The following is a 23626-nucleotide window of genomic DNA, read 5'->3' on the forward strand; positions in this document are numbered from 1 at the left end:
ATTCCCATGGAGTTAGGATTGAAATTATATCTCATTTTTTAAATAACTGATTTTTAGATTTTAACCGAATTGTTTTACAGTAAGTGCTAGAGTATTTTGAGTTAAACAGAAAGAGATATTATTTCCAGAATCTTTGCTTAGTAGCCTTAAACAAATGAGAGCGTTAATTATTTTTTTTGAAATTGTTAAATTTCATGTATCCTTCTTTAAGCACTAAACTATGGGGAAAACTGTCATTAGGAGGAGCAAAGCTGCTGAGGGTTCCTTATACCCCACATTACTCAGTTCCCAGAGCCCTGCTGTGTAGTTGTTCCACTCTCCAAGAAGCCTGTTAAAGAGCCCCTGAGAGCATGTGTACAGCCCTCCATGTTAATAGTTAATTGGTGAGGATGGCAAGATGAGAGGACAGCCGAACATGTGGTCTCTCAGGCTCAAGCCGTAGGCAGACCTTTAGTTATAATAACAGCAGCTGCTCACATTCTCACAACCCAGCTACTCACCATTCTGTTGCTGAGGTTCCTTGCTGGATTAAAAAAGTGAAGAAAATATCTTTTCTTTCTGAAAGAATAAGAGAAGGGGATTTTTTTTTTCCAAGTGCATTTCTCTATATATATTTAATTTGATCAGAGTAAGTTCTAGCATATGCTTTCTCTGTTGAATCTTAGTCAATACACTGAAGGCACAGAAAATGCACACTTTTTTCTGAAGATGTGCTAAATTCCACATTTGTTCCCTGAACTACTATTTCTGTATTTTCTGTTAACTTTTGCCTCCCAACTGTATTAAGCAGTCTACACGTAAATTCTTCACATGAATAATTTCCATGAAGGTAAATGTGAGTTCAAAATCACATTTTAATCAAGTTTTTTCCTGCATTACATATGCAGAAAAATGGTTTCTTTTTTACCTGCTTTCTCTTGAGAAACTAGATTTTTAGTAGTGACTCATACCGCATCTTGCCTTTGTCAGCCCCCAGTACTAGTTACTCCAGTGAAGAAATAAAACGTACAGTTGGTAGTACTGATTTTCAATAAGGACAAAGTCTTTCCAACCCAGACTAGTTATATTTTTATATGTAGTGTATGAATAATGCATATATATATGTGGAATATATATATTTTATATATATATATATATAGTTTGGGATTTTTTTCTTTAATATATTTTGCCAAATACCTCACAAGTGACTGGGAGTTCCACAAATTAAATCTACCTGGTTTATTTCTTTTTCAGAAAGTTTGATTTTGCCTTTACTTTTCATAAATTATATCTTTGTTCTTGGCTGATGAGACAATAAGATGAGGCTGCCTATTTTATCTTTTCTGTATTCTGATTGTTTTGTATTTTTTCTCATGCTGCCTCATTTATGTTTTTAAACAGTCACTTTTCTTTTAATCATATTTTACTTTATTACAGTAACATAACACAGTCATGCTATGATTGTTCACGTTTCCTACATTCTAATGTCTGCTTTGTCTCTTTGATGACTACTGAACATTAGACAGTGATTTTTTTCTTGATGCTTTTCCCTCTGTGGTACACATCCACCAATGTCGCTCTTTCATTATTCTAGCTATTCATTGTCTTGGATTTGATAACTTTGAATTGCATCTATCCAAAGATGATGCTCATTCACCCAGTTTGATGGGACACTGAATGTCTTCACAGTCTTCTGTGAGGCTATATTGTGATAAAAGACACAAATTTACAGAAAATCTGGTTGTCTACAGGGTTTTTTCAGAGTAATTTGAAGAAATTGTAGTCCACTAAAGAACACATTCCTTGTGTTTTATTGATGAAAATTCTAGTGCAAACAGTGCATGAAGGAAAAATAAAATTCTCTTTTTTCAACCACAAAAATAGGACATTATTCTGGAACAGGATTTCAAGAAAATGACACTAAAAACTTATCCAATTATGAATTTTATTCAGGTGATGTGTGACAAGTTTTACTTGATTGATATTTTCTACTGATTGAGCATACTCTTATACTGTCAGGTAATAAATATTGAGATACTTACAAGTATGATTAAAATAGTTGATGGAAGGTTATTTTTCAGGTCTTTCTACCAAGATGGATTGTGCCTATGAAATCAGATGGTGCATTTGAAAAGGGAAAATTACTCCCATTTTAAAAATCTAGCATTGATCAAGGAGGGCAGACTGAAGGGGGATTTCATTTCTTTTTACGCTTTCCAAAATTAAGGAATATTATTTCCTTATGTCGAAAACAAAAGTCCAAAAACAAATAAGGACTCTTTTTCTGTATGTTGATAATCCATGCATTTTGATACCTAATTTAAAAAAAAAAAAAAAAATCTTGTGCTACAGGAGTGTGACTTAAAGAACTTTCATGTCACACTGATTTATACTTCCAAAAGCTCTAAATTATAATTTAAAATATTTTCCTATTGTATTTTTTCTTTTTCTTTAATTACTAGAAATCATTGGTAAATCCAAAAACATCTTTACCCCAAAATACTAAATAATGTTTGTAATTCTGTCCCTGTTCCTCCCAATTTTGTATCACTTAAGTAATACTTTATTGAGTAGATTATTATTTTCACTAGGAGAAAGTGTAACACTTGTGTTAAAACCATTGTTTATTTTGAACTTGAAGCCCTATTACTGGTGAGGACTAACAACCATATTAGTCAGTGTGTACCAAGGGAAATTAATTGACTAATGAAAAGTCAGTATGAATAAGTCTTGTTTTGTTACAGAACCTGTCCTCAGAGTCTGAAGTTCTGTTTAGCAAGGTATTTTCATTATTTCATCCAGTACGTTAAAAAATTAATTTCCTACAATATTAATGTTTTGATGCTTTGAATTCACTGAAGTGCATAAGTTACTGTATGTTTCAGTGTAGAAAAATTCAGAAACAAACCTTTTCACATCCATAGCCTTTTGTGTTCACACTGAGTAATTTAGCAGCTAAACTCGAAGTCAAGCAATAGAATGCCTTAGAATCCATTGCTAATATAGGATTATAAGATGTGAACTCCTATAGCTTGTGAATTTCTCACAGTTTGAAATCTTTATTCCTATGACAAGAGCTAAGAGTGATTGCCTGCCTTAGAACTCTTAACTTCTGAGAGTTCACAATTGTAAAATGCTGAATATCCTTCAAATGTATTTGATGAGGTAGCCACTGCACACAAATTTATATTGAGGTAAAATGTCATGTAGTTTCTGTATCATAGTTAAGCAAGCTTTTGAAATTCTCTGTAAAATAGGAGCTACAAATATGAAATGGTCTTCATGTTTTTCTGTATTGATGGTTTTTTACTTGCCTTTTAATGTTGTATGTTGCTTTTTGTTGTATGTGAGAAATACACCTTAACAACCATACAAAGAAATATTGAGAGTCATGAGTTTATGACAGGAATTCTTGGCTTATCCACATAGTTTTCAGATACGAATACTCTGGTTTGGATATTCTAGACATTCATAAAGTCATTTTAAAAATTATGACCGAGTAGAAAGGTCACAGAAGTATACAATTTAAAATTTAAATTGTGGGGTAGTATTTTTTTTCCAATTTCTATTAGTGTTGTTGATAGTGTTTGCTAATCGAGTTGCAGAAGAAATAGAAAAAAAATTGTTGTTTCATAAAATAAGTTTATGGCTGCCAACAGGCTGTATTCCAGCTCTGCCACTTCTGATTTGGTAACAATGCCCCATTTCAAAAACAAATGCAATATACATCTGAAGCATATTTTTGTACCCACGTGTTAATTGAGTTAGCTGTATTATGATTAACAGTCACATTGTATGTTAAAATTGCATGCTCAGGAAAGCCTTCTCATTTTAATAATTTTTACTTTTTAGAAGGACATTCTATATATACAACCTTATCACTGTCTCATCAACACACTATCTTTTAATCAAAAAAATCACTTTTCTAAAACTAATACATTAAACTTTACAAGTTAATAAGTATGTGCAACATTACAATTTTATTTTACATTTTATGTATATAATCTGAAAATACGCCTAGGAAAACTTTAAAGAATTAGGTAAGATGTAGAACTAAATCTTTCAACTGCAATATTAGACCTAAACAGTTAAATATCCCATCACAGTATGGAGATAGTCATCTGTTCAAGCATATGGAATCTTTTGGCTACTGGACTAAGTAGTTAATATAATGCCCAGTGTCCAGACATGGACACAACTGTTATGGAAGCAGAAGGGAAGAGGCTCATGTATTGAGCCCATTTGGACACTGATAAGTAAAGATTAGAAGAGTGACTTTAAATAATGCAGGACAAAGTAGTTATCTGCTTTAAGCCAGTAATTCTGTTATAAAACGGAAGGTGGTATTGTTTTTCTGAAGCAATACCATTTTTTTCAGATAAGTACAAGTAGTTGAAAAAAATGCCCTGTGAATCTAGCATTAAATATGGGGTTTATCTGTTGTCTGTTGTATTTCAGAGCAAAGAACAATAATTTTGTGTAAAATTATTTTATATTTAAATTATTGCATATGTATTTCCCATCTTAAATGAATTTCATGTAGCTGAATATTGAATTTCTGTGCAGTGTTAGCTTAGAAACATTTTTATATGAACTTTTGGTGTTGTTTAAAAACCTTGAAATTTCAGAATGTAATTTTACATCTTTTTGTTTAGACCTGCTCTATTAATTACAATATAATCATAATAAAAAGGAATACTGCATCTTTAATGATGTTTTTGTGCCTGTGTAGTTAAGCTTTAATGCTAGGGAAAAAAAAGAAGATTAAATTAGCCTTGTAACCTCTTTCTCTTCCAGGCTGATGATGGAAAATAAAAGCTCTTAGCCACAGAATGTAACACTTAGAATTAATATTTAATTAGACCAGTAAATTGTACACCGTGGCTGAAAGCTTCCAAAGAGTTGTTAGTGCCACAATTGACCTACAAGTTTAATAATAACTCACTTCTAGGAGCAAGTGCCAGTTCAGCATAGTGGAGCCACTGTAAGAAAGTCCTGTGAGATTAAAATCAGCAAACCAAATGGCAGGCGAGGATTCCTGGGATGGAGCCTTCTGGAAAGCTGGGAGCTGGAGTAGCTTTTCAGCCAGGATTCAGATGAGAACAGTGGGCAAAAAAAGCTGATCCCTCCTGTTCTGGGAGTTTCTGGTTGTAGGCCAAAATCCTAGAACAGATTTTTTCTAAATGTTCTTACTGCAGCTATTAATTTATATCACAAATCAAGTAATGAATGACTTATCTTCGTCTTTTAATTAAGTTTTAATGCAAACATTATCGCTGAATTCTCTGGTCATGAATTTTACTCATGGAAGAATGGCACTTTTTTGGTATGACGTGTAATTTAGTATGTTTGTACTGCAAAATGTTTCATTTTATAGTATCTTACTGCTACATAAAAGGGTTCTTGTTACAGTATGATGAGCAATTTATCGTAATATTACAAAATATTTAAATTAAACATGAAATGTGTAAACTTTGTAAAATAGAATATTTTCAAGGTTAAAAAGCTTAATCTTGCCTTTCATTTTATGAACAATTAAAATATAAAGCCAGTAACTCTACCATTAGATATCCATCTGAGCCTTAATTCTGTGGCAAATTATTCTAGTGAAATAGGGCACCATAAGTTCAAAAATGTGCAAACACACAGCAACAGACTGAGGAAGGAACATACTGCATTATTTATTGGCTAGATCCTAAATAATTAAAGAAATGCCTACTCATTAGTTAAAAATTAAAGCAGGTGAGAACCTTGCCAGCAGAGGGAGCAGTCATGTCTTTCCTTAGGTTCCCATCGTTTCCAGCCTACCCATCATTTCCACCCTACCTCTTCTTATTGCCCAGCCAGTTTCCCATCTGGACCCAGCTTTGCCAGCCTGCTCCTGATGACAGCCTATAATTTTGTACTGAATAAGGAATTAGTTTTTTAAATGATTTTATATTTCATAATCTTGCCACTTGATTACCAACGCCGGTTAGATGTTCCTTTTGATATTTGCGTACTATTAATTGAAAAAATAGTGGAGGATCTTTTTGGTCACCTGTGAATAAAATGCAATTTGCTGTTTAAAGAATGAAAGTTGCAGCAATAGTTAGCCTTTCTGAATTGGTACACAAACTGCAATGACATTTTTTTCAGGCAAAATGGCAACAAAAGAAACTCCTAAACATTTTTCTTATAATGAATAATCCCCAATGGAGTCATAGGATTTTAGTTAAGCCAGTAGGTCTCAAATACATAAATTTCAGCAGTTTTGTTATGTCTCTTTTGTAATATGACTCATTCTTTCAGTCTATTTTGCATCTGTATTTTATAAGACACTGTGACCAACTTCTAGCATTAATATTACATGTGTTTAATTCTTAAACCAAATCTGTTCAAATCGTCATTTTATTTTTGTGATACTTAAAGACAAATAATAACATAGAATTTTCCAGATACATTCTTTTATAACAATGAGACAATCTCATTAATAAGGACCACGTAGTGTTCAGGGGAGATGCTGGGCTCATCTCAGCCCAGATCTTGTACTAGTTTCTTCCCAGCTCCTCACTCTTCACTGGAGAAGGACCTGATCAGACTTATTTCATCTACCTACTGCAGCAGGACTCATGCAAGAGCCCCACACCCCAGAACCATTCATAGTCACGTGTCCTTTCAGCTACTGAATGCTAAAGAAATAGTCAGAAAAGAAAAGCACTGAACAGGGATTCAGCTCAGAAAGTGTCACCCTTTTAATACCCTGTACATCTGTCACCTCTTTCAGCCAGATAATAACAGGATTTGCAGCACCCAGCTTTCTTTGACTCCCACACCATCTTCATGATATCACCAGATATTTTCCTGGTACCCCAAAGCCATAGATGCAGCCTCCTAAACTAAGCCTTAAGCAAAGGGGGTAGACAGGGCTTCAACGAAAGGCCGACTTCGGTTCCCAGCTCACTGTTGACTGGCTTGTGACTTTGGACAACTCACATGACATCTTTGTGCTTGTTACGTGACTTGTAAATGAGGAATGCAACACTTGCCTGTCTTTTGTAAAGCACTTCGAGATCAATAGATGGAAAGTTTGATTTAAACTTTCTTTAGTTTTTGTTCTCACTCTCGTTTTTGTAGGCCACAGCAGCAACTGTTATTGACTTGCTTGTTTTATCTGTATTGAGTCATCACTTATTTCACTGTTGGCCTTTAGGTCTTCCCTCCAATGGCGAAGCAGACATGCTTTTTATTTTGTAGGATGTCAAGGTTTGCTGACATTGGATTCTTTTATAGTTTAAGTAATAGACAAGTCCAGGTAATCCATCTTCAGTGAAGATCCAAAGATATTTATTTTTTTTAGTGTGTGATATTTAGTTTTTATTTTCTGGCTGATGATTTTTCCTGAAAATTTATCCAGAATTTTTTAATTGAATACTGTGTCATCTGCCTTCATCTGATATATTTGATAATAACATTGCAGAGTTCCTATAGCAGTGACAGTGTTTTAGGTGTAAGATAAGGAAACCATGGCTCAAATGATGTTTTGAGCTTTTAAGAAACAAAAATACTAGTTTCACAGTTAAAAGACTCTGGAGTTTATGTAGACTATCAGGACAAACATTATTAAAAGCAACTTTAAAAGAACAACCAAAATCTGGAGTTAATATATTGTGTAACATATTGGCCAACAGATGCTTTGTTACTCCCTTCCCATTTTTACGGGTGCGTTGCATCTAATTTATCTGCTCATGTCTTCACTACGTGTCCATTCTTTGCTTCTGTAACTTGTATAAAAATATTGAGATACTATTAATTTCTTGAAATTAGCTAACATGTGTATATAACCAGAATCAATGCTTGGAATTTCAGCCATATCAATGGATATTTATACTTAAGTTTTATTACAGTCAGTAAGGTTCTTCGAAGGTAAAAGATGTTCAATCAGTCAGAATCCATAAATGTGGGTATCTCATCACTGAAGGGATTGTGACTTGTAGAAAATCCTTGAAGTATATTTCTAGGACGTTTTAGCCAGCAAAGACATCACGCTTCTATTCAGTTTTCTTGTGATATTGGTGCAGATTTCTACGTACCAATCATTGTTAATGTAGTGTGGCTCATCTTAAATTCCACTGGTCTGAGTGTACATTCGTTTTAGCCTAAATTCAAAGTTCAATTAGTAGATTTGGTGTGTGCAAGCACTGAGAACAGAGCTAGTCAACATGGAGTCAGACTATAAGTATAGAATTTTATACTTTACAGTCTTTGTTAATTATTGATATAGTAGTTTTTGACAGAGCAGTTATTAATCTTTTATTTTCAGGATTTGTGACTAATGAAAAAGTGCACAAACTCTATCTCTCTATAATAATAGTATAAGGGCCCAATACCTAACTTCTTTTACCAAAACAAAAGGCATGGGTAATTCTGTGACTTTCTGAGCAGTACCTAATTAACAAATGGTGATAAATATTTAAGCCATGTTCTTTATAATTTATCTTTTCAATTTAAAATCCTTTGAAGATTAAGTAGTAATGAAAAACGGTAAATATTTCTATATTGTGAAATCATTACCACAACATTGTGTGATAATCTCTCAGAAAATATCAAGAATTATTTCATCTATTGAATAACCCGCAAGTGTTACATTATACCCCAATGTGGCTGCCAGTGCTATAGTGCTAAGCTTACTTCGGCTTTATGACAGAATGCAACGGAAACAAAAAAAAGGCACAACTGATTTATGAGCTTTTTTTGAAAGTTCATGCACCAAAATTTGCTTTAAGTTTATAAGGTTCATATTACTTTGCATGAACTTGCTTGTTTGCTCTTTATTGTTGAGACCTTCTTTCAAATGAAGTGTTCAGGTTACTGGACTCACCTGTTGGTAACACCACGAACTGTTGCCCACAATTATAGTTTTACCTGGTCTTGGGGGGGGGGGGGAGTGACTGAATGCATCTTTAAATTCTGTGCTGTCACATGGAATGTATGCAACTCACCATTTAAACTGGAGTTTGTCCCAGTGCTAGTAGTTGTAAGTTTGTAAGTAGGTTTTTAGGTAATGAAACTCATTTTAGGATTCAATGTATTAACTTAATTAAATGTTTTAAAATAAAATCAGTGATGTGATTAGATTACCTGAATGTAAAGGTACAGAAGTCAAATATAGCCCTCTATCAAAATACAGGCCTCTTTGAAAATAGGCATAGTCTTAAAATACCTTATTTTCAATATGTAAATTGGCATTAAAATGATGTCAATGCATTGATCAAAATACAAATGCAAATATATAAAGCCCATGTGATTCAAAAGTTTAATGTATTTATACAAGTGCTAGTTGGATCTCATTACAGATCTTTGACATGAGTCTCTTATTTTCCTTTTAAATTTTGAGATTGTTTATATGTAGTATGTAGAAACATGGAAGGCATTCTGAGAAAATTTTCCATTCCTTGACTTTTCTTTACTTAATGCAGCACAAGGACTGAGTATTTAAATATTTTTATTACATACATTTTGTGAGGTTTTTAATATGTTTAGAAATCGACAAAATAAAAATGGGAGGACATATCCCTGTGTGTTAGAAAAATTTTGACAGGAAATCAGAGGAGAACTAGAAATTAGAGCAGAGTAGAAAAGATAGATATTTTTCCTAATATGGAATCCAGATGAACCAAGATTGATTTGATTAATAGTAGTAATGGTAAAATTGTGGTACATTAAGAACTCAATCCAGTAGAAACACACAGACAGCATTAATTTCAGTATGTATGTTTGAGTATACAGGGTATACATATATTTGTGTTGGTAGAACACTTTATACTCAGACACAGGAGATGATATATTTTGAACTGCTCTATTTGTAAATAAGTATTTTTAAACATGCACAAATAATTACTCAAACTATGTAAATTCTGCAAATAAATTAGTAGGACAAAGCAATCTTTTTCCGTAATTGCCCTTCCCAAAAGCTAGTTAAACCCATATGTATAGTTCCCATTTACACACCCAGCTAGCTACATGGATTTTCTGGAGACATTGTTTTGAAAGTACACTTTTGTTGAACCCAAATATTGCAAGTTTGTGCTTAAAAGAAAATGTCTGTCTAAAACAGTGAGCACAAAGTAAGATATAGAATGGATGCCCAGCCCAACCAGCACAACAGGGTTGCTACCATGTTGTTAGAATAATTACATTTTGGCTGAACTAACTAATTTAGAAAAACTGCAGTACATCTAGCAAGACTGAAAACTTTCCAGGACTGGGTTGGGTGGGTTTTTTTTATTATTTTTTAGTGTAATTTAAAACAATACCTCTTCTAGCTGCCAACAAACTCTTTCCCTGAACCTCCCCATTCCTGGCTTCCCTCCTAACCATGTCCTGGCTCACCTCCAGAGCTGCCAAGTTTATGCCAGAAGCAGGAGGTAGATTTGTATGGGGCTGGAGGAAGATCTGGAGCTCTGTTAAATTTTCAAGCCCAGATGGGGCAACATGATTTGTGTGTTTATGTCAGTATGCCATACATCACAACTATCTGTGTGCTGACGTCAGCTTTGATTGGACATTAATGTGCTGAACACTGCAAACTAGAAAATACATGATAGATACAGATCTATGGCAACAATGCTACATAAGCAAATGTCTGTTTGGTGTGGCAATTCACTGTGCAAAATATTTCCCAAGATACACTGCATTAAGCCAGGAGAATATTTTGACACACTTTAAAAACAAAAACAAAATCAACATGGGCAAACAGACTAGATTTTAAGAAAGCAAACCTGTTCAGAAGAGCTGAAACCAACACATTGATGTGTCATTAAGCAAATACTGAATTGCTAGCTATCACTTTAATCTTTCCAAAATTAAGACCAAATAGGAAAGATGCTATTCTTACAATTTGCAGGACTGTTAATGATGAGGATACTGTGCTGATGGTTGAGCATCTTTCTATCCAAAGTTTTTGTAACCCATTTTTATCAAAACCAGCAAGCAAAAATGTTAAGGGACAGCAAAGGTTTATTCAAATGATAGTGTATTTATTCTATACCAAGAATTTAGGTTAGCTTCCAGAAAACATCAGTGTTTATTTATGTTACAATTTTATATCTCTTGCTTATACAAATAACATTCAGCAGCCTGCTGAAGAACTGGCAAAATATGTAAATTTCTGGTCCGTGGATTTATAGAGGTCACTGGCTACTTCAGATTTATATTTATACCATCTTTATGTGATTGACCCTGTAGAATAACGTGACCAAAAGTTTTCATTAAAACATAGCATACTGTCTCTCCTCCTGGAAAGGCAAATAATTTGCAAGTCAGTTTTAATATTTCAGGGGAGAATATTAGCATTTTGGGGGTGGATATAGTAACAAAGTTTAGGGATTGATATGTAGGCAGTGTTCTTTTATCTCCAATCGCTTACGTTATTCCTCAAAAAGGAAATTCTGTAGTGCAACACTATTTTACTGTTATCCATCATTAGACTTTGTAGGTAAAATTGAAGTTCCCTGATTCCATGGGGATAGATCATTTTGGCCTGTGCTCAAGTGGCGGCTTTGAAAAGAGACCAGTCCCCAGGATTTAATGCCATCTGGCCCATAAGATGGGGAGGGGAGGGGATGTAAAGGTGCCATGGGATCGGTGAATTTAGGCCTTCTAACCTGAGCAGATTGGGCTGTGCAGGACAGACCACAGTTACTTTATATAGTGGTCAAAAAGCAGAATTCAGATTATTCTTTGATGGGAGTAGGAAATGTTCACCTTTTACATCTGCTTCATAGGCTTCCCTGTGGCTAGGAAATACGCTATTATTTAAATGTGGTTTCATGAAAGCAGTTAGTGTATTATCACTGTTTTAATAAACCTGTATGTCAGTACAATGCATAGACTTAGTTCTAACATATCTAGGAATGTTTCTCTTCTCTCTGCTCCTGATTACTTTATAAGTTGTTGTTGTTATCAAATAGTTTACCAGTATTTAACTTGACCTTTCATAGTAAGTGTCAGTTGTATAGTTTATGAAAGAAATGCAGAATGTACAAAAAATTATTTAAAATTATTAAAAAGTACAAAGCTATAACTTGGAGCTACAGAGCTAATTCTTCATACTTGGAATGGGTGTTCTGAGGTGATTGGTCTGGATACCCCTGAAGGTGCAATTTGTATAGCTACCTACAGCCAAGAACAAGAGTATACCAGCTGTCCAGACAGCTTTTAAGATAACTACTTATCTTAAAGAAATATTTTGCTTTTTAGCAACATATTTGTCTCTTTTTTTTTCACATTAAATACTAGCATCATCAAAGCATTTAAGAACATTTTATCCTGTTACCTCTGAAGATGGCTGTTGTAACCTTTGAAAGTTGCCTTCTGCTGTATAAAATTAAGTAAACTGTGCAGAAAACAGCTTATTTAAGGCACATGACAGTACCTTGCTGCACAAGACATAAGGCATCACTTATAAGTCATAAATATGCAATTTGAAGCTTCAAATGTATATGTTGTGTAGAGAGGAACTTTTAGAAAGAAAAATACCAGAGAAAATGCTTTGCTTTTCCATGTTGTTTGATAAACAAAGTGAATAATTGTGTGGGTTGTGCTTGCTCAAAATATTAGAGCTGATATGCCTAAGTATATTAAAAAACAAGGTTTTCAGAACACAAACAAAAGCTGGGCACCTGACTCATAGTAGAAGTCAGTGAGAGGTGCTTAACTGCCACATACTTGTAAATATCTCTGATGTGAGCAAATGCATGTGTTGTGAAGATGTAGGAGAATATTTAGTTCTGAGTTAGCCCTTTTATAGTTTCTGCTTGTCAAATGTATATTTTCTTCAGACAGAAATTTCAAGTCTTTTTTTTTTTTTTTTTTTTTTTAAGAAAAAAGCCCTCTAATGTAATTTCTAAGTATTGATGACCTATTTTTTCCCCACAGTTTGTCATTGAGAAGACCAGGGCTTACTCTATGAACATTAATTACATTTTTCATCACATAGGATGTGTATTTTGTTTCCATGTCTTACAGAATAAAGCAATTATGGAACGTGTAACAAACTTGTCAGATATCGTAGTTGGTCTTGAATCATTTATTGGCTCTGAGAGAGAAACCAATCCATTATACAAGGATTACCACGGTAAGTTCCATCTTTAGCAATGCAAAAAGTCTGCCCTAAATGTTTCTAGGGCACTTAGCGGCTTACCCTCCAATTGGGTGTCTGCTGTAAAGTAGCATTTGATTTCATTTTAGAATATACCTCTTAAATGTTTCTCCTTGCTAACCAGTCTTGAGTTAGGAAGATTTTTAGTAAAGTGCATTAAGGCTGCAAAGGAAACATGGCAACTCCTTGCATGTTGTCAAGCCGTATTACTGAGGCATGGCTCAATCAGATGTACATCTCAACAGGCAGGCTTTGGGGAATTCACATGCGGAGGAGGCTTGGCAATCATCTGACCAGCAAGCTGAACTTGTCATGAAATCAATACTTTTGATCTGCCAAGTTTTAAATAGAGAACACGGAAAAACATATATTGTATTAAGGTGAATAAACTGCTAAATGATGTGCTATATAAACTTTATCTAAAAATAATGTTCTGTTTTTCAGCTTTAAGTTACAGCACTTAACACATTTAAAGAAATGGGTCTGGATATGTGTGGCATGTAAAATATGAAACTAATTTTGGTTAAAAGCCATGTAGCCTTTCAAATTATTTATCTTTAAAATCTATAACGGCGTTTAATCTTGCATTTTGTTTCCCAAAGATTTTGTTAGCTGTTGCAGCAGAACTATTTAAATTTTAAAAGATCAGATTATAAGTTATGCATAGCCAAAGCAGTGAATAACAAACAGTTTTAGCTAATCCGGAGCGGTGCTTTGAGTGTGCATAAATTACAGCTATTATTATTGTGATACTACTGTAGTTCCATGGAAACCTTTAGTTGAAAGTAAACTGCTTATCCAAAACTGCTGCAAACATGTGAGAATGTGGCAGTGTTTTCCATAGCAGAATATACAGAAAAAGAAGCAAAGATTTTGTTGAGGCACCACTGTGTATGTGTAGGCTGTAACTGATAAATCAGAGAAAAATCTTTTTGGCTATGGATATAGTGCACATTTCATTATCTGAAAAAAAGGTGAATGAAAAAGAAACTGTGAACAAAAGCTAGAATAATTTGCCTAATTATTTTTCCAACTGTATAATCGTGATGTGGCATTTGTTTATGCTAACATAATTCTGTCAATTTGATACTCCTTTTCTCAGTACTGAAGAGATCCTTTAAGACAATTTGTGTTTTATCAGTTATTTCCTGGTTTACTTTAAAAATGTATGCTAAATCATTTTTTTGGTAATACTTAATAAAAATTACATGCCAATATGCATAGCTTTTGAGGTTTAGGCAACCTTAATTTAAAATTATAAAAATAGGTATTTTTAACTATGTTAACCTGTGGATTCTTTTTGCTTAAAAATATATTTCAAGATTATTTATTTACTGCAGATGATGGAAGATTTTGACATTACTCAGAAGTTTGATTAAATTATTGGATTATTTAATTAATCCTGCATTAATAATTTCGTTAAGCTGCCTGCAAATTTAAATGGTTGAAAAGTTAATAAAATAACAAAAGAATGATGCAGATGATCCTAAATAAAATTTTCAGAATAGTGTATATAACCAACCCTGTGTTATACCTGCTATTCCTATATATAATAATTATATTTTGAACTCAATAGCCAAACAAATAGTTCTTGTATGTCACTGGACAGGAGGCAGGGATAGAAGCTTTCAAAGTGTAAAATTATTTTTCTAATGTTACTGAGAATTTTTGTAATTAATACCCAGAATACGCTTCTAAGGTGTTTTAATTTTAGGAAACTTTCTTCCCTTATTCTTTCTTTTTAAAAAATAAATAAGACCCTGAAAAAATACTTGCCTTATTTTAAATTAAGGGTTTAGTGTTTGGGGGTTTTCTCACAGCTGCCGTTTTCATGTAAGATGTCTTTCCTAAATATTCAGTATTTCCATTTAGACGCTGGCTTTATGAATAGCAAATATAGGCCAGTAATTGAGAAGCCCTGTAGAATTTTCCTGGTTTTCAGATGTAGAGAATCACCCTTAGGTTGTTCAGAAACTATATTAGGCTGCACAAAAACCATCCAGCGTCCTTGTCAGAAAAAATCAGCTTGAGCTGCAGCTGACAGAATGCAGAGCTTGCAGTGCACCTAGTACTGTTAAAAACATCTGAATAGCTATATAAGCCTCCTGCATGCAGCAAACTTGTGTCTCCTAGGATGGCATAGGGGTTAACATTTATCCAAAAGCATGATCTAAATCGGTGTTTTCCAGAAACTTTTTTCAAGGCTTTTTCAGGGCGCAAAACGGAGTACTTCTCATTAGAGCTTCAGTGGTTATCAGTAACCCATAAGCCTTGTTTTGCTGGCTGCTTACTGGTGCATTTAATAAAATAAAGATCACTCAGTGGTGCCGTGGGCAGCGTGCAAGGTGATAGCCATATTTGCTTACTGTAAATACAAGAGAAAATCACACACAAACCGGCTGTAGTTTTGACAAGTATTAAGATCCCTCTTTACATCTGTACTTCTGTACCAAAGTGCAATTAGTTTTCCTCGCACAAGGATTTCTGTTTATCTTATTCTGCTTGATTACTTGAGTATAATCGCACCGTTTGCTTCATTGCTCCTGGTAGTAGGCTCCAGTTTAAAAAGGGGAGGATGAGTGTGTGTAAATATACAGAATTCTGCTGTAAGACTCTAATTTATGCATCTGGATGACAGCATTTCTTAATTTTTTCCTTCCTTTACTCTTTCTTTCCACAAGGTTTGGTTCATGTACATCAGATTCCTCGGCTTAATAGCTTGATCTGTGATGTGTCAGACACGAAGGACCTTGCTTTTAAATTAAAAAGGAAGCTGTTCACCATTGAGGTAAGAGAAACAGTTTTGTTTCACTATTTAGAACCCAAAAGGTGGAGCTAATCCCATCTCTTATGTTCTGTTTTGTGAAATACATAAAATATGCATCAGATGTTGTAAATTCATTTCATTCTGGTTTTGCTGTTCAGAACGGTTTTATAAAATACTGTAATATGCCTTCTAATTAAAAATGTCTCATTTGCTGTACTAAATCGGTCTGTTATAAATAGTTTATTTTGGTTTAAAATGTACGTAGAAAGTAGGCCACAACCTTCAATAACAAAGCGTGACATGTTTCTAAGGATGTCAGGAGCATATTTAATTAAATGTTAATGACTTGCTCTTACTTGTGTTAGTGGGTGGGAAAGTAGCTACATGTTATTACCCCAGTAGAGGGATTTTAATGTATAATGCTGCCTAAAATTGTGTGTGGTATGAGGGATAAGTGTCCTTATCAGTATTCAGAAACCATTTTCTTTGCATTACTGAAATCACCTTTCGCTCTTTTATGTCATTTTAAACACAGTATCATTTACACTAATGTCCTTAAGTAAATTTCCTACTAAATTTAAACTTTTTTCTGTGACCTTTATGCAGACAGTCCTGATAGAAGACAGTAATACAAAAGATGTATTTCATTTTAATCTTGCTAAAGAGCAAATGAACATAGCACTATTAAGCAATTAGAGCTGATGTATTTATTAACCAAGTAATGCTTAGAGATGGAAGATGGCTTTCGGGGTGATGTGATAGTCATCGGTACAGTCTGGGCAAATTTTTTTTTTTAACAAAGACATAAAACAGCTAAGCATCCCTGACAAACCATTTTGTTTAATCTCTTTTCAAATGAAAAGCTCTTAAGCAGACCACTTGTCTTAACTGCTTGAAACCATAAAAAGAGAGAATTGCCACCAATAAATTAGCATATTTTTTACTCCATCACCAAATGATGGTCAATGTGGCTTGGCACTGCTTTGGTGTTTGGGACTTCACCCTTAAGTGACCACTTTGGCCCTTATTTGACCCTCTGCCCTTTTTAGCTGGCCACTTGATAAGGTAACTTAAGGGTTCTCTCTCTTCACTGCCCCCTCCCCTTCACAATTGCAAGTAGCCCTAACCTATAAATCATTGAAAGAGCCCTATCAAGTGACAAATTAAGGTGCCCTCCTCCTAATTAATGGTCATCAATGTCTTTAATTATCTAATCCTATTGAGAGTAGTTAATAGTTAATCAGGCAGCTAGTTCTTCTTGCAGGTCATCTCTGCATGAGTGCTAGAAGTTTCTCAACTAGAGGCATCCTCTTCAGAAGCCACTTAAAGGCAAATATGTGGAGAGCTTTTTTCCCAAAGACATTCCTTTATAATGTTTCTCAGTTTCCAGAGAATGTGGTTAGTGAAACCAGGCATTGTGAGGTATTAAACCATTTTAACAACTGCTTTTCAGCAGTACATTAGAAACAAAAACTTTTAATAGTCTGTGTTTGATATTAAAATACAAATGTTCTTACTCTTTTCAGAAGTGCAGAGAAGCATGCACCCTCATTTCACAGCATGGTAAATTCTCATGTATTAGAGCTATGAATTAGAATATTGGGAGTGGGGGAGTGAGGGGTTTTCCTCACTATGAAACCTGACTCAGAATACAATTTTTTATGTCAACTGTATTTGGAATTCTAATTTGGAATGATAAAAAAAAACCAAACAAACAAACCACAACTTAGCAGGAGACTGTAAAACAAACTGAATTACCCTTGGAGCAGAAGTGTTGGAAACAAGGGTGTAGTGAAACTCTTGAAACAACCTGTTGCCCTAGACATGTGTAGATGACCCACTTGTATAATTTCTCCCTTTATTGCTCAGCTGCAACCCTTTTTGAATAACTTCAGCTTTTGTTACAGATATGCTTTCTGTAAGCTGAACTGACACAAACTAGCCCTTTTTGAACATATTAAATCACTGTCCTACTGTGATCTTCCTGTACACATTTCACTAATCTATAATACATATGTTTTTCTCCCTCATACTATTAGGGGAGGCAGGCTACTGCTAGGCTGACTAGAGCAACGAGGTCAATAAGAAAATGGGAGCAAGTGAAAATTGAATTAAGAAGCTATTTGAATACAGTCTTTTAAAATGGGTTTCTGCAGTTAGAATGTGATGAGTCAGCAGTCAGGTTTGGTTCTGGTGGTAAAAACATGAAGCAGCACAACAGTGTGTGTTATGAGCAACAGTGTGCTTTATACGAAGTACAGCTGAGTTTATGACTTCTTCAGTATGTAGCTTAAATGTGAAATATATTTTGTATACATTACAGTTTTTGGAAAGCTTCTGCTTAGTTATATACACAAATTAGGGTAAAAATATTGACCTTTACTTGAAATGCCACTTTAAAACCAAATTTCGTAAGAAAAGTTAGAAATTGATAACCTATGATTTCTGGCAAAATTTCTCCTAAAAGGGGTTTCATCACTAAACCATTCTTTTTTTACAGTTTAAAATAAGGGCATGGGACATGGATTTTCTCATCTCTGGATTGCTCACCAGTTAAATAACTATGGTTTGGCCTTCATCAGTAAAAAACCTTAAATGTCAAAACCGTTTTATTAGATTGCAGTTTTGTGGGAGGGACTCCGCCTCTTTATAGTCTACAGAATCATTTAACTGTTTCAGTTTTCCTTCTATCTTCTTCATCAAAATAAGATTGACTGAAATATATTCTAAAGGGATATTTTTTTAATCGAGATTAAAATGTTTTTTAATGAACATTTATGAGTGTTCATTTTCCATTTTTAAATCATGAGGTAGACCCTTTCCAGGAAGACTTACGTGTTTATGGTAGAAGCTGCAGAAGCTATATCAAGCTTTCCCAAATCTTCACACATTTGTTACTAGCAGTATGTTATTATATGCAATATTATCAGAGATCTCTCTTATGTGCATACCACTTTAAAGGACACAATTTTGAAGTTAGCCTGTCTAATCCTATTTCTTCCCACTTTGGAATCTTAATTAGAAGGAGATAAAAACCATCATTTGACTAAATTATTGTCTTGAATCTGTAGCAAAAGGTATAATCCGCAATTGGGCCAATTAGTGTACCCCATAGTTAGCTATGCTGAGGCAGGAAACTTGATTAGATCTGACACCAGCCTAGTTCCCACTGTTGTTTTGCCAGGTATGATGGTCAGACTTCAAAGGGCTTGAGGCATCAGCAGGGCAAGGTTTGGAGGCCAGCTTAGGTCCGGTCGTTAATCTCTCTGCTAAAACCACAGCAGCCCTCGCACAAAACAAGCTTACACGACACAATCATGCGGTATTAAAGTTTGGGTTGAGTCATGCCAATTTGCCTTTGATTTTCTGATGATTGACTAAAAGATGGCTACATGACTAGACACATACTGAAAGTTTACTGATTAGGTAAGTTCCCCAAATATTTGAAATATTTTTTGATTTCTCAGTTAAATGATATGACAACCAGTTCATCTTAATGAAACTTTTTGCAGTATTGTTCCTGAAGTACTTTTTGCTTTATTTGTAGCTCTGAATGTAACTTTTGTCAACATTTGACACATTTTTTAGGAACATTATGTTCATAGTTTTATTTGATAGAAGTTTTCTTTGTTGTTCCAAAGCTTCCTGTATCAAAGCTAAAGGAACCTGTGCCTAAATTTGATTTTTTCACTCCTCAAAATTTCTAAGGAAACATTGGTTTTCTTTGTTATTTAGGTACATTTACAATTACTTGCAAAAAGAGAATTTCCTCTTAATTATTTTCCACCTCACCATTGAGTAAAGGGCTGTTCCATGGCTGCGATTACATAAGTGTTCCTTTCTTTTGCAGTCTGATTTGTTGAAATATTGCAGTAACAGTGACATGTTTCCATTCTGAGAAAAGCCTAAGGCTGCTTTAGTATTATTCCAAATGATTGAAATTGCCATCTTGCTGACTTTCCCTTGGGCAGCTTAAGGCCTGTTTACTTTTGTATTTGTTTCACATGTTCCCTCTGAGTTTGGCTGGCAGGACATCATTACCTGGTTTGACAAGACAGTTGGAGAAGATTCATATTTGATTAACTCCCTCTGTTACTGTCTGGTCAGCATAAACCTCTGAAATTATGTATTTTAAATTAAAACTTTTGAATAATTCAAATATTTGCTAATGGAAAATTTTATGAGGGTTTGGGGGGGGGGTTGAGTTGTTGGGTTTTTTTTTTTTTATTCCCTAGTTTTGCTTTCCTGCTGATGTGTTAAGTCTTCAGGTAACAGTCAATTGTTAACAGTATAAAGAATAAGCTTTTTCCTACAAGCTGTATAATACAGTTTATCTAACAAATATTTGTTATTAAATTTATTTTTTTAGATCAATGCACAAGTAAGATCCAGCTAATATGATTTCCTTTCTAATGGCTGTTATAACACCTGTGCAAACCAGAATAAAATAAAAGACAGCTAAGTGTCATATACTATATAAAGAATTGCCACACAGCAAAAATAAGTAAGTTTCCAGAGTTTAATGTATGAATTTAGGAGACAGTCTTTTCTGAGAGGTGTTTCCTAACAGGAAGAGAACAAAGTCAGAATTAGAGGAGTCCTGTGGCAGGAAAGTCGCTAGTTTCTCAGCGGCAGGCAGATACAATATGGCACTATGGAGCACTCTGCAGTGCATTTTTCCTACTGGTAATTGTCAGAGTAAAAGGTTATGTCTTTGGAAAGAAACATAATCACAAAAATGAGCAATTGAGTCTATATAGAATTAAAAATAAATGCATGATTCCTAAACAGAGTCCTTTCTTCATCTATCGATAAAGGACTATACAAAAATCAGTGCTTGCCAAAATAAGCAAGATTTAATTGCAGCTCCAGGTATTCACATGTATGTTATTTGTCCAGCACTGGTAATTGGAAGAAGACTTAAAACTCCGTTCTTTTAACATGGTGAATTTGGCAATTTAAAACAGGAAATACATCTCAGGTAGCTTCCACCTGGAATCTCTGTATTTCTACTTGTTCTTTTTATTGTTTTTCATTCTATCCCTTTTCATTGCTTGTTTTATACAGACTAAACTGTGGTAAACTTCTTATTTGCAAAGGAGAAGTGTAATTAGCCACTACTATAGATTATTTACCAAAACAGGTGGATAAGACCAAGTTACAACTGATGTCTGCAGTGCTTCGGTGTGGTATTAGCATAGCACGTTTGGTCTGAAGTGACTCAAGATGTTGATGTCACTGAGTACCAAAAAACAGTGCTCCTGGAAATGTATTAAATATATAATTGTATATATATAATTGTATCAAGAACAGGTATGGACATAATTGTTTAGGGTTATTCGTGAGCTATTTCTTCCGGAGGAAAAATCAACCCTGTCACCAGTACCTATGGGATCAGCATATATTTAAAATATGCATACGTGCCATACCAGCCTCTGTATCAGTGAGAATTAAAGTGTCCACTCTACCTCTAATAGCATCACTTCTCATAGGCTTCTTCCAAGAAAATTTAAAGCAGCCTTCATTAATGACTCACTCTAATCCTGATTACATTTCACTATTTTTTATAAAGTTGAGTAATTTTTAAATAAACAAAGCCATTTGAATTTGTTAACTATTTTAGGCATTATTTTAAGAAAAAGATTCTGTGAGCTGGAGAGCTGACAAGACAAAACATTGGCTTATTAGAAATTTAAGTTAAGTTCTCTAGCAATTGTTCAGCAAAATACAGAAATAAATTCTTGTTTGGTAAGATAAAGTTCACACAATGTAATGCCAGTATGCTACAAGATACATGTTGTAATACTGGAAGCTTAATCAATGTACCTTCGTATATAGATAAAAGCAACTCTGTATTTTGAGATTGTGCACTGGTGACATGACAAGACGTGACCCCACACTGGGGCCTTACAACCTAAGAATGGAACCTGCTTTTACCAAGGCAGAGTAACACAGTTGTGGCTGCCTGGCTGCCCAGTGCCTGGAGCATGGGTGAAACTTTACAGGTATCCCTGGTTCAAAAGTGTGACAAAAGTTTTCTGAAGTGTTACAAGAAGTGTATTTCTTTAATTTTCTAGTGTAATAAAATCTTTGGGGCCGCTTGTCACCATGTATTTGAGAAGTACTGTTGGGGCTTACAGGGAAAATTCTTCTCCTTAGCCTGCCTTGAGCAGATAGCATCATACCTGGCAAACTCTAGTCCTGGATGTTCCAGCTTAGCTCAGGGACCCAAATGCAGGGAACTCTGCATATGAAACTAAACTTTCTAACAGAGGGAGGTAAAGCATTGTAATGAAATTCAGCTGAAATTTACTCCTGTCAAACTGCTGTTGCATTGATTTTTCCTGTCCATTTTCCCTATTATGCCAATAAAGACATTACCACTGGCTTATTTAAACATTGTTCAAAAGATAGTATTATAACGCTACAACATTTACTTAGTCTAAAATCAATAATGCTACAAAAAGATTCTTCTGCAAAACTAATTCTGTCATAATTCCAAGCTCCATTTTGCATTATTTCATCTAGTAGCCAGTTCAGGTTCTCTTTACCTGGTATGGTGTACTTCACTGAATTGTTTTGTCAGATGCTGTCAAGCCAACCTACCATTGTTAAAGAAAATCAAACTAAATCATTTTGGCATGAGCCTTCCAGGAATAAGGCACAGAATATGAAGGGTTTGATGAAATCAAGGATTTGATTTCAATATTGTAAAAGACTGCCTGTCAAAAATGTATTACATTCTTTCAAACAATTTTGAATAAATAAACGTGTTTAAAATTGTGACAGTACAATTTAGGTAAAGTTTTGGGAGATTATTTCTAAATTATAATAACTTGAGGTAAAACAATACTTGGAGTGCACCTATTTAAAAAGAAAAAACCCTCTGAATGCTAATGCTACCTAGAACTGAAGTCAAGTAGTAAGTTTTATGCGGAATATATGGAATTTCAGAATACTTATATCTTGTGAACATGTGGAAAAATTAAATTTGAAAATACCACCTTCTTATCATGTAATACTGAATAATGTACATTAAAACATTTCGATATTCTGAAGATGAGCACAGGAAGGTACCGTTAACTTTTAGATTGCATTTGAACATTTGTAATATTCTGAAATCTATTTCATAATTAATTTTGTTTTATGGGTTGTTTTGCATTATGCAAGTATAACATGAGGGCTCCATTCGATTTTTCAAAACTTTAACACATAATACAGTGTATCTGCAGTTCCTTGTCAGTAAACAGAACTCATATATATTTTTATTTAAACAAATAATTATGTTGTTTAGAACTACTTATACCATAATTGCGTTGTCGCAATTGAAGAACATGCAACAAAGTCATTAATGCAATTAAAGGTCACTTGTACATATTGTAATGGACTGCTCATTCACAGGATCTGTGTTAAGGGTCAGTGCTGCTGCATGAAATGGATTGGCCTTGTTCAGTCTGTAAATAAATGGGTCAACTTATCTTGTATTTGCCAGACAAATTCCCGCTTTCATAGTATTAGAAGACAGGTAGGCTAAAGAGACCCTTCACAAAAATGCTGGTTGGTAAAGATTAAAAGAAAATCTTTATCTACAAGGATTATCTTTTTCACTGAACTGGTAGCGCTTTTTAGATAAAGGTCTGTGGGTATAAGTTAGAAAGATATTGATGGTGAGTCTTTAAGAAGCAAAAAGCGTTAAGCATCATATTCAAAGTAGTTCTCAGCAGGAACTAAGTGCCACC

At 34.3% G+C, this 23626-nt stretch overlaps 1 protein-coding gene across 2 annotated transcripts in view; it reads left to right on the forward strand.

The window, feature by feature from the left end:
- Window positions 1–23626, forward strand: part of ELP4 (elongator acetyltransferase complex subunit 4) — a 149968-nt gene that overhangs the window by 53335 nt on the left and 73007 nt on the right. For both annotated transcript variants that reach the window (XM_027800991.2, XM_055723034.1), the window contains exons 8-9: window positions 12988–13096; window positions 15802–15908. In XM_027800991.2, coding sequence (XP_027656792.2) covers window positions 12988–13096; window positions 15802–15908 — 216 coding nt within the window. The remainder of the gene's footprint in view (window positions 1–12987; window positions 13097–15801; window positions 15909–23626) is intronic.

Source organism: Falco cherrug, chromosome 10 (genome assembly GCF_023634085.1).
Source record: "Falco cherrug isolate bFalChe1 chromosome 10, bFalChe1.pri, whole genome shotgun sequence".
NCBI lineage: Eukaryota > Metazoa > Chordata > Aves > Falconiformes > Falconidae > Falco > Falco cherrug.